At 41.3% G+C, this 12,266-nt stretch overlaps 2 protein-coding genes across 5 annotated transcripts; both read right to left on the bottom strand.

The window, feature by feature from the left end:
* rilpl2 (Rab interacting lysosomal protein-like 2) lies at window positions 1-2,818 on the bottom strand. Its single transcript, XM_071920375.2, has 4 exons — window positions 2,378-2,818; window positions 1,511-1,662; window positions 680-802; window positions 1-134 (listed from the first exon to the last, which is right to left on the bottom strand). The coding sequence occupies exons 1-4, from the start codon at window positions 2,669-2,671 to the stop codon at window positions 113-115; spliced, it is 591 nt and encodes a 196-aa protein (XP_071776476.1). The 5' UTR covers window positions 2,672-2,818; the 3' UTR covers window positions 1-112.
* A 693-nt stretch (window positions 2,819-3,511) lies between these two features.
* LOC139928045 (RILP-like protein 1) lies at window positions 3,512-11,714 on the bottom strand. Of its 4 annotated transcripts, none has more exons than XM_071920394.2 (9): window positions 11,236-11,711; window positions 9,913-10,063; window positions 8,098-8,216; window positions 7,708-7,986; window positions 6,603-6,791; window positions 5,786-5,946; window positions 5,591-5,689; window positions 4,698-4,785; window positions 3,512-4,050 (listed from the first exon to the last, which is right to left on the bottom strand). In XM_071920394.2, the coding sequence occupies exons 1-9, from the start codon at window positions 11,521-11,523 to the stop codon at window positions 4,045-4,047; spliced, it is 1,380 nt and encodes a 459-aa protein (XP_071776495.2). In that variant the 5' UTR covers window positions 11,524-11,711; the 3' UTR covers window positions 3,512-4,044. The 4 variants fall into 4 exon arrangements, with proteins under 4 accessions (XP_071776495.2, XP_071776493.2, XP_078141551.1 ...); XM_071920392.2 differs by having other exon boundaries at window positions 5,786-5,949; window positions 11,236-11,708; XM_078285425.1 differs by lacking the exon at window positions 3,512-4,050 and having other exon boundaries at window positions 4,692-4,785; window positions 11,236-11,714.
* Between the last annotated feature and the right edge of the window lie 552 nt (window positions 11,715-12,266).

The raw sequence follows: 12,266 nt of genomic DNA, 5'->3' as shown, positions 1-12,266 counted from the left end.
AAAAAAAAAAAAAGTTAAATATAAAAGTGGTTAATTGATGAGAAAATCGTGCATACAAATCCTGTGTGGCTTCTGTATTGATAAATGGTCCAGTTCTTGTCGCAGGTTCTTCTCATTTCCGCCTGAATGAAAACCTGAAAAAACAGAAAAGTGCAGAATTAGTTAGAGGAATGCTTCCATTTGTTCCATCAGTAAGCCATCAGCAGACAGTCAAGTTAACACTGAGTCGTGGCAGACAGTTTCGAAGTTCCCTCGTTCGTTCATTCACCCGCTCACACAAACATCCTCAGCATCAGCATGAGTTCTCTGCATAGAAGAGGTACCATCTTTCTCACGTTGACAATGCCTTTTTTGTGTGTGTATTTTATATCTGTTTTTAACAAAAGCCCATCTAGGGACAGACATTGCAAATTAGATTATACTATAAATGTTATAATATACAACATGAGACTATTTTTTTAAATGTTCCATGTCTAAGTATCTGTCCCTATTTAAAGAAACATTGAATGGATGAATGAATGAATGGATAGGTACAGCTGGTCACAAGTAAATCATTATGAGACAAGACGGCTGGGAGAAGAACCTGCCTGCTACTGTTTTCTTCAGATTCCTTGTTTTTTTGTTTACCTCTGTTCACACTCAAGCCATATTCAATAAAGCAATTAAGCGCATTACTCACAGTTTGCTGATGGTTGTTTTCTCCTCTTTCGCCTCGTCTGTTGTGGCAGGAACCCGGTCTGCGGAGGGAGGCGGGTCCAGGTCCACTTCCACCATGGCTGGTTCAGTTTGTGGCAGAATCCCACTGCAAATCATAGCACAGCCTTATGGTCATTGGTCAGTGATTATATTTTCTGTGTAGGTCTCTTAGGTCAACCCTAAAACAAAATCCACACTATTCAGTATATTCCCATGATGTCACATGCATTTCCTACCAATTTGATGCGTTACAATACGCACAGCTCACTGACTGTGGCTGCCATTTGATTATAATCACCTATTAATTTATTACAATCACCTATTATTTTCCTACCAAGACCGTCATGTGGCGATGTTATAGAATACTATGAATATCGAAACAGGTGAACCAGTATTTGTGAGAATGAATCGATCTCCTCTTACCAAAACTAGAGTCAGCGATTCAGCCAAGACAATGGAACTGACAATGAAACTGAGGCTAAATTTGTTTATTTATGGAGTGTTTGTTTGAGCTGTCACATCCAAACAAGCTTAATTTAACTGCAATATGCTACATCTCTGTAAAATCACACTGCATGCTGTCAGTGTTTCCACTAGTGCTGCATCCCACTTCCAACGCAACACCTCCAGGTTTTGTCTCAAGATACTGTAGCATCAACAGTCTTGGCTCCCATTTCTAAGTTGATTTATTTATGTGCATAAACCATTGTTTGTGATTGTGAGAGTAAAGGGGTCAAATGATGGAAATTACATTTTGGAATTTAAATCCATGTGTAAATCCCATCTCAGAGTGGGTTTCTGCTCAGTGTGTCACCTCTTGTACAGCTGCAGCTCCTCCTGAGCGACCATCAGCTGAGCCTTCAGCTGGTTCCTCTCCTGCAGGACTTCCTTCAGCTCCTGCATGGTGAAGCGTGGTCTGTTGGGGTCTTTCAGGTCCACCACCAGCTGGTTTGGTCCTGCTGTTTGCTTTAATGCAAAAAGAAGAAAAAAAAAACCCATCTCAAAAACATGTGACTAATGCATGCTTTGGAGCAGGGGTGGAGAGAGTACTAGAATGTCCTACTCAAGTAGCAGTACTGTTACCTTAAATTTTACTTAAGTAGAAGTAAAATTACCAGTGTAAAAATCTACTTAAGTAAAAGTAAAAAGTAGCCATTGTGTTGTAATATCTTGTTTTTGTTGTATGTATTTGAAAATAAAATAAATACAAAAAAACAGGAGGGTAATGAGTATACTAATGGGTATATGTCTTACTCAAGTAAAAGTACTTTACTTTGCTGATATTTTACTTAAGTAGAAGTAAAAAGTAGCTCATTTAAAATGTACGCAGCATAAAAGTTACTGAGTTACTTTTTAGAAAAGAGAACTTTGTTGCATGTGATCTTTTCCATGCAACTCCAAAAGGAAGAGAGTACAGAGATCTTTTAATTGGAAAAATTAGAAATTACAAAATACAGTGCACTAACAACTTAAAGTCAGATTACTGTTCTCTTCTTTGCTGACTGACAGTTCACTGTGAATGGCTTTGGCCAGTTTACGACAGTCCAGTTTCTGATGCTTATATAGAGCCACAAAATGTGTAGCCTATTAGGCTACTCTGTTAAAATGTAGTTAAGTACAATGTTTAAGCAAAAATGTACTTAAGTAAATGCTCAAAAGAACTAATTAAAGAGAAACTAACCGTGCCCTGGCCTGTGGAGTTCTCCTTCAGGATCCTGTCCAGTTCGCTCTTCAAGTTGTCCCGCTCCATTTTCAGCTCCTCCACTGACAAGTTGTACTTATTGACCAGAGTCTCAAACATTTCCAGGACCCGGACGATCCTGAACTGTAGATCCGACACTTCCTCACCTGTGCTGCTTATTTTCAGCAAATCTCGGCCGATCACGTACGAAATGTCATACACATCCTCCACCGTGAGCTGGAACGCGTCCTTCTCGAAAGCCAAAGCGGGCGAGGAGTCTTCACGAGGCTCCATGACTGACCGACAGCTCCCCAAAAAACACCAGGACTACTTCTCTGTTCTACACCACCCGCTGTTTCTGCAACTTTCTAACTTCTGATAAATGTTTACTCTACTTTTTCTAGTGGGAAAGATGACCAACTGTTTCACTTCGAGAGGAGCCGCACTTCCCCCATCACGCGTCCACCAATGGCGTGATTTGCTGTACAGTAGAGGAGGGCAAAGTATCCTAGCGACAGGTGAGGCCAAAGATCGTATCTGTTCGAGAAGATAATGCTCTCAAGTGGCCAAACTTCCGGTTTGCAACGTTCGGGCGTTTGTGCTACACACCCTATCCCGGAAGTAGAGTGAGTGAGAGCTCTCTGCTTCTTCCTCATCTCAGGTAAAAGGCATGCGGACGATCAGGTGAGAAAGCATGTGATTTGATGTTTTTATTTATATTTAAATTATTTCCTTTTGAAGAGAGCTAACCTAGGCATAGCCTATGGCTTCTGAGGCATTCTACATCAATGCCTAACCATTAAAAAAAGTTTTTCGTGATTGAAAAAAAAAAAGCTTTTGTGATTGCAATAAATTAACAGGTGTTTATAATCAAATTACAGTCACAGCCAATGAGCTATGTATATTGTACAAAAATTAAATCAGTATGAAAATTTTAAAAAATCCATGTTTAAGGAAATTAGTTTTAAGGATGCAAACCTGATACAACAGATTTTTTGCCGCAGGTCCAAAAATAAATAATGTGTAAAATTAATAAATCATGGAGAGAGATGAGGGAGACAGAAACAGAGGCAGAAATGCTATTTGGAGTGAAATCTATGGGAGTCATATCAACACAATGACCACCTGACAAAAGATGAAAATAAAATTTATTACATGTTTTCAAAATGAATAATATTTTACAGACGCATACCACCACATAATACAGACATGATTTTTTTTTTTATAATAGACATTCATGTAGCCATCCATTTCTTTTCAAAGGTGAATTTGAGTTTTTGCAATGCGGTTCGAGCATCCTAGACCAAAAGTTGGCACCAAGCACATTATTTCATTAGACGCAGCCTCTTTGTGGCAGAATGAGTCTTACACGGTCATCCGACTCGCCTCACCTTGAAACCATATTCAAACAGCGTTCCAATAATTTGCCATCCAACACACCTGTCCATCACCTGGGGGTAAATAACCCAAGACGTCCCATCAACTTCCCTTCCTGACCTGTCACATCTTTATCCAGAGACTGCTGGCAAGGGAATGAGAATCTGCACCAGTGAAATAAACTTCTGGTTACTGGTTGTAGAAGTTTCCGTGGCTTTTCCTCCTGAAGAAGCAGTGAATGCAAAGTGTTTCCAGCCTCCCACACACCTTCAACACTCCTGGGGAACATGCTATACCTAAAGGGGGAGAGAGAGGGAGAAATAAAATTGGAGAAATAATAAAAAAAACAATTCAATTCCAGTGTCACAAACAACAAACTCCAAATCAACAACAAAAATGAGATTACTATTAGTTAGAGGTGGGGACTCAAGTCAGACTCGAGTCACAATATTAATTGCTTGAGACTTGACTTGATGCATGAAGAGAATACCTGAGACTTGACTTGGGTTCTGGTGACTTGGGACTTGACTTTGACAATTGAATATAAATTCTGTTTTATGAATTTGTATGGAATGATTGAATTTATTGAAGTTGAAACTGATTATAGAAATCAAACTCATGATGTTCTTACCAAGTTTTTATCCTATTAAAACCATATTGCCTAGAGTCCTAGATATTTAGTTTTCTTTAAGATATTAAATTGATACTGGACTCTTGAGTTGCTCTGACTTGACTTGGTGTTCTACATTTAGACTTGAGTCTTGACATTAATGACATGGACTTGACTTGCACTTGTGCCTCAAGACTTGAGACTGGGACGTGGGACTCGAGCAAAGTTGACTTGTCACACCTTTGGTATTAGTAGATTCAGCATTCATGCAGTGCACATTAGTGCTAAACCAAAATACATGCAGGAACTTGTAATTTGAATTCAAGCTCATACAAAGGAAATAAGTCTTCTGATTGGCAGCAGCGTGGGATCGTCTCGAATCAAACCAGCCGCCACCATCGGCATTATGGCGGTGAAGATCCTGTCCAGACGAGCACAGATGAAGATGGAAAAGGGCGGGGAGGTGGAGGGTATGGAGAGAAAAACACAGAGAGAATAAGATGGAGACAGGAGAGAAATTGAGAGGGAGAGTTAGAGAATATGACCGACACAAAGACACAAGATATCAGAAGCATTGATGTGAAACTGAAATGTGAAAATGTGTTTTGTTTTCTGAGCCTCAGTGAACCAGAGAGACGCTCATTACTGACAGAAAGAGTTGATTGTCTTTCCAAAGCATTTTTGTTTTAATTAGGCATGTCACATTTCTGAAGTTTACTGGCACCATCAAACGCTTCACATCAAGCAGTATGAAAACAAATGCTACTTGTTTTAGTCCTAATAACTCTGTGGTCGGTAAAGTACATTTATCTGTGAAAGCTTGTTGGATCACTGCGGAATGTGTGAATAGAGACCAAAGTAAAACGCATTAACTTAATTGTACACATTAGCATAATGAATGACAGGGTTTCCCTTTGAATGCCTGCTAAAGCTGACTTCTTTTCCAGCACGATGGGACCCCATGCCAACACACACACACACACACACTCACACACAATCAAGAAGCCTGTGCTGCATTAGTCACCAGTACAATTGACTGGTGCACAGACTCAAATTAAGAACTATAAATGAGAACTTCTTGGAAATGACATCAAGGGAGAAAGAAAAGTGGGAGTGTTGACAGGTACGGCAGCTGGGCCGGTAAGCTGAAGAGTGTGAGGGTGAACACTGGTGTATGAGGTAGGCTGAGGGTAAACCTTTTCGGGCCCGTCAGGCTCGTTACTCACAAGCGTCTGATTCCCGACTCGGGTTGCTCAGCGGGAGCGGCGCACGGCGGAGGGGACGGGATGCAAGCAGCGGAGAAAACTTCATCCTCCAAATCCTCACTGAGGGATATGAAACAGGTAATCATTAACTTTTAGATCAGTATCATATGGATGATTTAGACACGCAAAATCTCAATTTCATAGATAATAGCGGACCTTTTGTAATATGCTAACTCCTCCTGTAGCATGAACACTTGGGCCTTGAGTTCGTTCTTCTCCTGCAGGACGTCCCGCAGCTCCTGCAGGGTGAAGCGAGGTTTGTCTGACTCCTGCTCCAGGCTGCCCGTCTCATCTTCTAGTTCCTCATCACCTAACGCCTGCTGGAGTCAAAACACACTGTCAGCGTTCTTGCTATTTCTTGTTTTTTCTCCCTGCACAGCATAGACTTAACGGCACTAACAATGATTAAAAAGCTCCATAATTCTAAACTGAATGAAGGTTGATGTGCTGCTCCCTGATGAAGGCCACAGCATGGGCAAAATGAACTGGAGTTGTTTTTAATCAATCATTTTGTCTGAAGAGTGCCTTGGAACTGTTTTGTAACTCTTTCATTTAGCAAAAACAGACCAAAGACAGAGCACCTTCAGCAGACAGAAACCCAATAGAAACACTCTCTATCCTCTCTTTTAAAAGCTCCACAATTTTGTTGATGAAAGTAAATTGAATGCATTCCTGTATTCACACAGGATATTTACTGAAACAACCCCAAAAAAGGCTTAATATAGGATTAATAGGATTTATTAAAAGGCTCATGCACTTATCCAAAAACTTAAATCTTCCAATGTCAACTGAAAGCATGTCACATCATGTGAGACTTGACACTTGAAAAACTTGTCGGGGGAACCCACACCAGGAAACACCGGTATGGCAAAGCGATAATGTGTGTTGTGTTTTATGTAAATAGTCTGATACTGGGCTGCAGCTATGACCCACAGCAAGCCTGTGTGTAGAGGAAAGTTTGAGCAGGTGTTACCAGTAACAACACTGCCACATCCTCGTCTTCGTCACCATCTTCCCCGTTCAATTCCCCGTCTGTTGAACTTGGGAGGAGTGAAGGACTGCTGTGTGACTCAAAGCAGTCAGCCAGGAAGCCAGCGTCCCCTCCACATTCCACCCAAACTGAATTTTGCTTGCAGGAGTCAGCTGTTGCTGCTACCAAGGACTGGATTTGAGACACATGACAGCCACTTAACGCACTAGAAAAGCAGCCTTTGTAGGCACAAATACCCAGAAAATATACACACTTAAAGGATAATTCCAGTTATTTTTAACCTGGGCCTTTTTTTCCTAGTTTTTGCCATCATGATGATTGTGTTCAAAATGTCATCACTTACTTCACTGTAGAGCTGTATGTAGCTTTACTTTGCTGGGAGCACCGCTCTTCAATACACACACAAGGGCCAATGCAATCTCCAACAGTTGAACCCTACCTACATCTGATTTTCCGATTATACATTGCCTGAAACGTGCGTATATTGCAGCGTAAGATATGATATTTTAACTAGTGTGAGCTAGTTAGTAAGTAGACCATTCAAGTACTCTGATACTGCGTTCACGTCATATCAAATGTTCAGTAAATACAAACTGCCCACTGGGAAAAGCCGTTCACGTCAACCTGCTACTGGTATTTACAAGTAGGATATGAGGGAATGTGTGTACTGTAGCACTAAACATAGCAGTGAATCCACCATCGGCAGTCCAAGGAATTAAAAATCAAAATTATCAGTTATGTTAACACTGATACAATGAACCGTATTTATGAAAAGCGAGAAATCTCTTCTGTAGTTTGTTCATGGTTGATTTTAAATTCATGAATACAAATTAAGTTATATGTGGGCGTTCAGATGAGTAAAACACGTAAATAACACTTTCAAGCCGAAGCAATGAAATCTCGTTCTTCTACTTCATCTGATATGACCTGAATCCTCAATCGTCATGATTACTGGAAAACTAGGAAAATAAGGCCCAGGTTAAACACAACTGGAATTATCCTTTAACCCTCTTTAACCCAAACCTTGCTCTATACAATATCAGAGTGTCTTGTATTCTCGGTTTATAGGCTGTTTTTTTTTGCTTACTGCCGTCTGTGCTGATGTAGGCGGCGACATCCCAGACTTGATGAGAGAGGCGGACTGCTCTGTCTCAGCAGCCTCTCTCTCCAGTTCCCACTCGCGGCGCTCCTCTCTCAGCCTGGCCGCCTCCCGCTGCAGAGCGCCCAGCTCCTGCAGCCGAGCCTGGGCCGCCGCCTCCAGCTCCGCCCTCTGCTGGATCAGCGCCTTGCCCTGGGCCTCCATCACGCCTATCCTGTGGCGAAGGTCCTGGTTGATCTTCATCAGTCGATGCTGCTGCATCTGGAGCTACAGGTGAGGGAATTTGTGTTTTTTTATTCGTCTCTCAACTAATTCTGGTTATTATGGTTTTTGGATGAATTCTTTCTCAGAGGCCAGTTTGTGCGCCTAAATCCTCACCGCCTCAACATCCTCGTTTCTCAGTGTTAGCTCATGGTCTTTGGCCCGGATTTCATCCCTCTGCTTATCCACCATGTCCTTCAGCTTCTTCATCACCTGTCTTTCCTTCTCTGACATTCCTGTAGGTATCACAAGGAAGACATACACAAAATGTTGACAGATGCAACATCAACACAATTTCACAAGAGACAGCGCACCATCATGCCATTTAAGATTAAAATGTGGTCTGTTTTAGAGACTTGCAGTGTGATACGGAAGGTCAGCAGGACTTCTGCCAGGTATTAAAGCGTCTGTTACACCATGACTGCATTTTAGATGAATAATGTGTGTCAGAGAGCAGAGAGTAATGACCCACTAGTACCCACTCATTTGGCTTCAGGTTTCTAAGTTGTGTCTGTGTGTGTGTTTTGTCCCTGAGCGCAAGTATAGCTGCAGCCACCATGAGAGTCTCATACAAGGGTAATGTATATTTTGGTCTGCTTCAAAAATAGGTTACAAGCTCCTAGGTTACCCCTCTCCACACCCCCCTCCTTTCTTTTACGTCAACATGCAAGCGTGCACCATATACATTTCCCCACGTGAGAACAGAGGGGAAACACACTGAACTGCAGCATGCACAGTTGACAAAAGACCACAAATCAGAAACCTGAACTAAGACAAATGTAGAGACACAGAAGTTTACACAATATGAGGTAATATTTTAGCACACATAGCATTTGGGGGTGAAACCCTGCAGCCCAGGATAATGTCTTTCTACTGAAAATAGGTGCAACTGATTCAGACTGCAAGTCTTAACAGGCCAGCGCTTTGCTGCTACTGTGATACTGCAGAATATAACACAGTCAGCACTAATTTAGTATCGAGGGCACTGGCAAGATCTGACACAGCAGGCATGGTGGCAAGACTTCAAAACACAGCAGTCTGTACTGTGACTTGCAAGCAACTCTACAGCAACTCTGACAATTTAATCCTCACTATCATATTCACCATGCAGTTTAAGAATATGTACAGTGTCATTATAGTTTACCACATGTACTAACCATTGATTTGTAGCAGTGTGACTCATAAGAGTGTAAGAACTATTTATGTCCCTGTCCTACATAGTAACAGTTACAGTAAGTGGTTACATGTGATTCGGTGGAACACAAGTGGAAAGTGGAAAATTGAGAACCACAATGGAAACAAGCTCTGCAGCTTTATTGTGTTATCCTGGATGATGTTTTTAAACTGTACGTGAATTTATTTTATGGCCGAATCCTATTCATGTGCTTGTTTTTAAGATTAATCAAATAAATTCAATCAATCAATCAAGTGGGATTTTGAAGCACTTATGAAAGACTGCCAAACCCTCTTGTTGATCTTACTGTATGAATCCTGCATGAAGGACAGAACCGAAGCGTTTGATTCCACAACACTATTTATCCATTTTGAGGAAATATTATTTAGAAAATGATGTGTTACTTCAAATGTAGTGATGATCCCATCTTTTAAAATGTAGTATTTTTACCTGCCAATTTAAGAATTCACAACATTTTTACATATCAGGACAGCCCAAATGGTATTTCTGCATTCATGCTTCTCTCAAAATACTAAAACCAGAGAATTAGGGGTTTTTCGCGCCAGTAATCATTTTGTATGAGTAGGTATCACTTTCTCCAAATGATGCATATCTTTATTTTGGACTGAAAATATTCAATTAGATCTCTATTTTAAGTTCTTGTTGTAATTTGTGGATGTGTTATGTATCATACAATATCCACAACTAGTGCTTATGTGATTGTCTGTTCTAGGTGGGAAGTGCTGTGCGCCGCCTACCCTCCTGTTTCTGCAGGTCTTCCTCTGTGATGGGCGAGTCTTTGAGGGCGAGGCTCGTCAGCAGCCTCTTGTTCTCCGCCTGAAGCTGCGTGATCTGGGAGAGCAAGTCCTGCGCCTCCCCTCTCCACACATCCTCCACCAGCTCCAGCTCCTGACCAGCGGAGACGCAGCAGCATAAGGGAACACAGACACAAACACCACCACAATAAACTGCGAGCACAGATGCCTTCATATTTGCTGAAAAGGAAGACATGTTGGATAAAACTGTGTGAAGATGGGGGAGCTACTGGATTAGGCCTGCAGTGCAAAAGTTGTGAAGTTTCAAGGATTTTTTTTAGGCTTTTAGGCTGATTATAGCCACAATTTGGCATCATGACTGATTTTCAAGGTCAGACCGAATCCACGTTGCCAGTTGTTGTCATCAACTGCTACTGTTACCACACATTATTTCAAGTTGTTTTTAAGTGTTTGTGTCCAGTGCCTTTTCCTGTCTGCCTATGTTTCTGCGTTTTTCTCAGTAACTTTGAATGATGACAGTTGGCATTTTAGTAATAAACTCACTGTGATCATGTAATCCACTACAGTTACTCTATGGCACTGGGAATAGTCCATACAGGCTTTAGGAATTGCTAATAAACAGCAGTATCCTAACTACTTTTTGTCTGTTTTACAGGTCAAAGGGCATGACTAAGGTTTTCATATCAACAAAACTAATGCACATACATTATATTAAATGTTATACAGTCCACTTCTATACAGCATTTTTTTTTTAAATTTTACTGGGGACAAGAATTTTAAAAAAAAAAAAAGTAATTTTTCTCAGTTTCACTACTCATGTACTGCTCTTTGGTTTTGTAGGACAGTAGGCCTATAGTAAATGTGCAGTAGGTATAGTAATGTGAAGTACACCATAGTTTATTACATTGTTCAACAGTCATTATTATATTATATCAAATGTGAAGTAGTCTATAGTTTACTAAAATGTTCTCTAGTAATAACTTAAGTGTCTTAAATGTGTGATATAGTAGGCTACTTTCTAAACTAAGTTTCTGCTTCAGTGTTGGGGAAAGTTACTTTACTTTGTTACTTACCATAAAAAGCAACTAGTTATGTTGCAAAGTTACTCTGTATTAAAATTAACTCGTTATTGTAGCCTATACGTCCTTACAAAACATGCTGCTGTCAAGGCAAGTGTGTTGCTGTTTTAAAACAGCAAGCCAATCTCATTTTTATCAAGCATACTCAGATTGCATTTTTCCCCCCAACTTTTATACGGGAGGGAAAGCGGGGTCAGAGGTCAACCTGGACCCTCTGGTCTCGGACCTTCTGGTGTTTCCTCTCCTGCTCGGACCGGTCGCTCCTCTCCCGCCGCAGCCTGTCCAGCTCCCCCCGCAGCTCCTCGGCCTCCTGTCCGGCGGCTCCGCGGCTGACCAGCGCCTCCAGCAGCTCCAGGACCCGCACCACTTTGGGCATCAGTCGCAGCAGCGCCTCGCACCCGAACTGATCGATAATCCGCTCAAACTCCTGGCCGAGCACCGCGGCGATATCATATACATCCATCACCGTCAGCTCCGCGGCGGGTTTCTCCAGGGCCGACACGCAGGTTTCCATGTCTGTTTTCTGCAACGCCAGACTTTACACCTCTACATTCAACATAGTCTTCCCTCCTTCCCTCTCTGACGCTTTCACTACGCTGCCATTTGTCTTCAAAATGTTAGTTTCAACCATTGGTTTCGACAAGCCAGCTGAAGCGTGTGTAAACTTCGTAAAACGTCGTTTCTGTTTGTTGATTATCTAAACTTTGACAACTCCGGCGCTTGTGTACTATTATGAATGCTACCTTCAAGGTCACCTCGGAAGCTCGTACTTCCGATTTCGTAAGTGGTAAATACGACCGGTGGCGTATTCTAGTGCTTTTGGTCTGAAATAACAAAATTGATTCTGTTACAAAGTGTTTGGTTTTTTTAGCGGCTGTTGTTTAATTCATAGAAATCAAACGGCACAGAGATACTTTGTGCTACAGTGGCAGAATAAATGGGAGAAAACGCACATCAAGCATGTAAATGTAAACGCTTTACAAGCGTGTAAAGTGATAATACAAACAATACTATTTATTTACATAGAATGCCAAACAATAACATAGCCTACTAGTACTACCACTACTATTAATAACTATAACAACACATTATGTTTACCTTCAGTAATATAATTGACTCATATGCTCTCCGCCCCTTGAACGTCACATCTAGGCAACTCTGTTTATCAGTTTGGTGGGTCGTTCATGTGAGGTTTTATGGTTTATCGAAATTACAACATTTACCCCAGTACCTGAAGGCAGCAAAAGCCCACGCCCC

Source organism: Centroberyx gerrardi, chromosome 8, assembly GCF_048128805.1.
Source record: "Centroberyx gerrardi isolate f3 chromosome 8, fCenGer3.hap1.cur.20231027, whole genome shotgun sequence".
NCBI lineage: Eukaryota > Metazoa > Chordata > Actinopteri > Beryciformes > Berycidae > Centroberyx > Centroberyx gerrardi.
This window is presented reverse-complemented; position numbering and strand designations above follow the sequence as displayed.

Bases quoted from the DNA above. Each gene is read 5' to 3' on its own strand.
- rilpl2 (XM_071920375.2), bottom strand. From the start codon at position 2,671: ATGGAGCCTCGTGAAGACTCCTCGCCCGCTTTGGCTTTCGAGAAGGAC. The intron at 1,663-2,377 runs GTTAGTTTCTCT...TTTGCATTAAAG, and splicing joins ACTCCACAGGCCAGGGCACG to CAAACAGCAGGACCAAACCA. The intron at 803-1,510 runs GTGACACACTGA...TATGATTTGCAG, and splicing joins GAGCTGCAGCTGTACAAGAG to TGGGATTCTGCCACAAACTG.
- LOC139928045 (XM_071920393.2), bottom strand. From the start codon at position 11,523: ATGGAAACCTGCGTGTCGGCCCTGGAGAAACCCGCCGCGGAGCTGACG. The intron at 10,064-11,235 runs GTCCGAGACCAG...TCCGCTGGTCAG, and splicing joins AGGAGAGGAAACACCAGAAG to GAGCTGGAGCTGGTGGAGGA. The intron at 5,950-6,602 runs GTAACACCTGCT...TTTTGACTCCAG, and splicing joins ATGTGGCAGTGTTGTTACTG to CAGGCGTTAGGTGATGAGGA.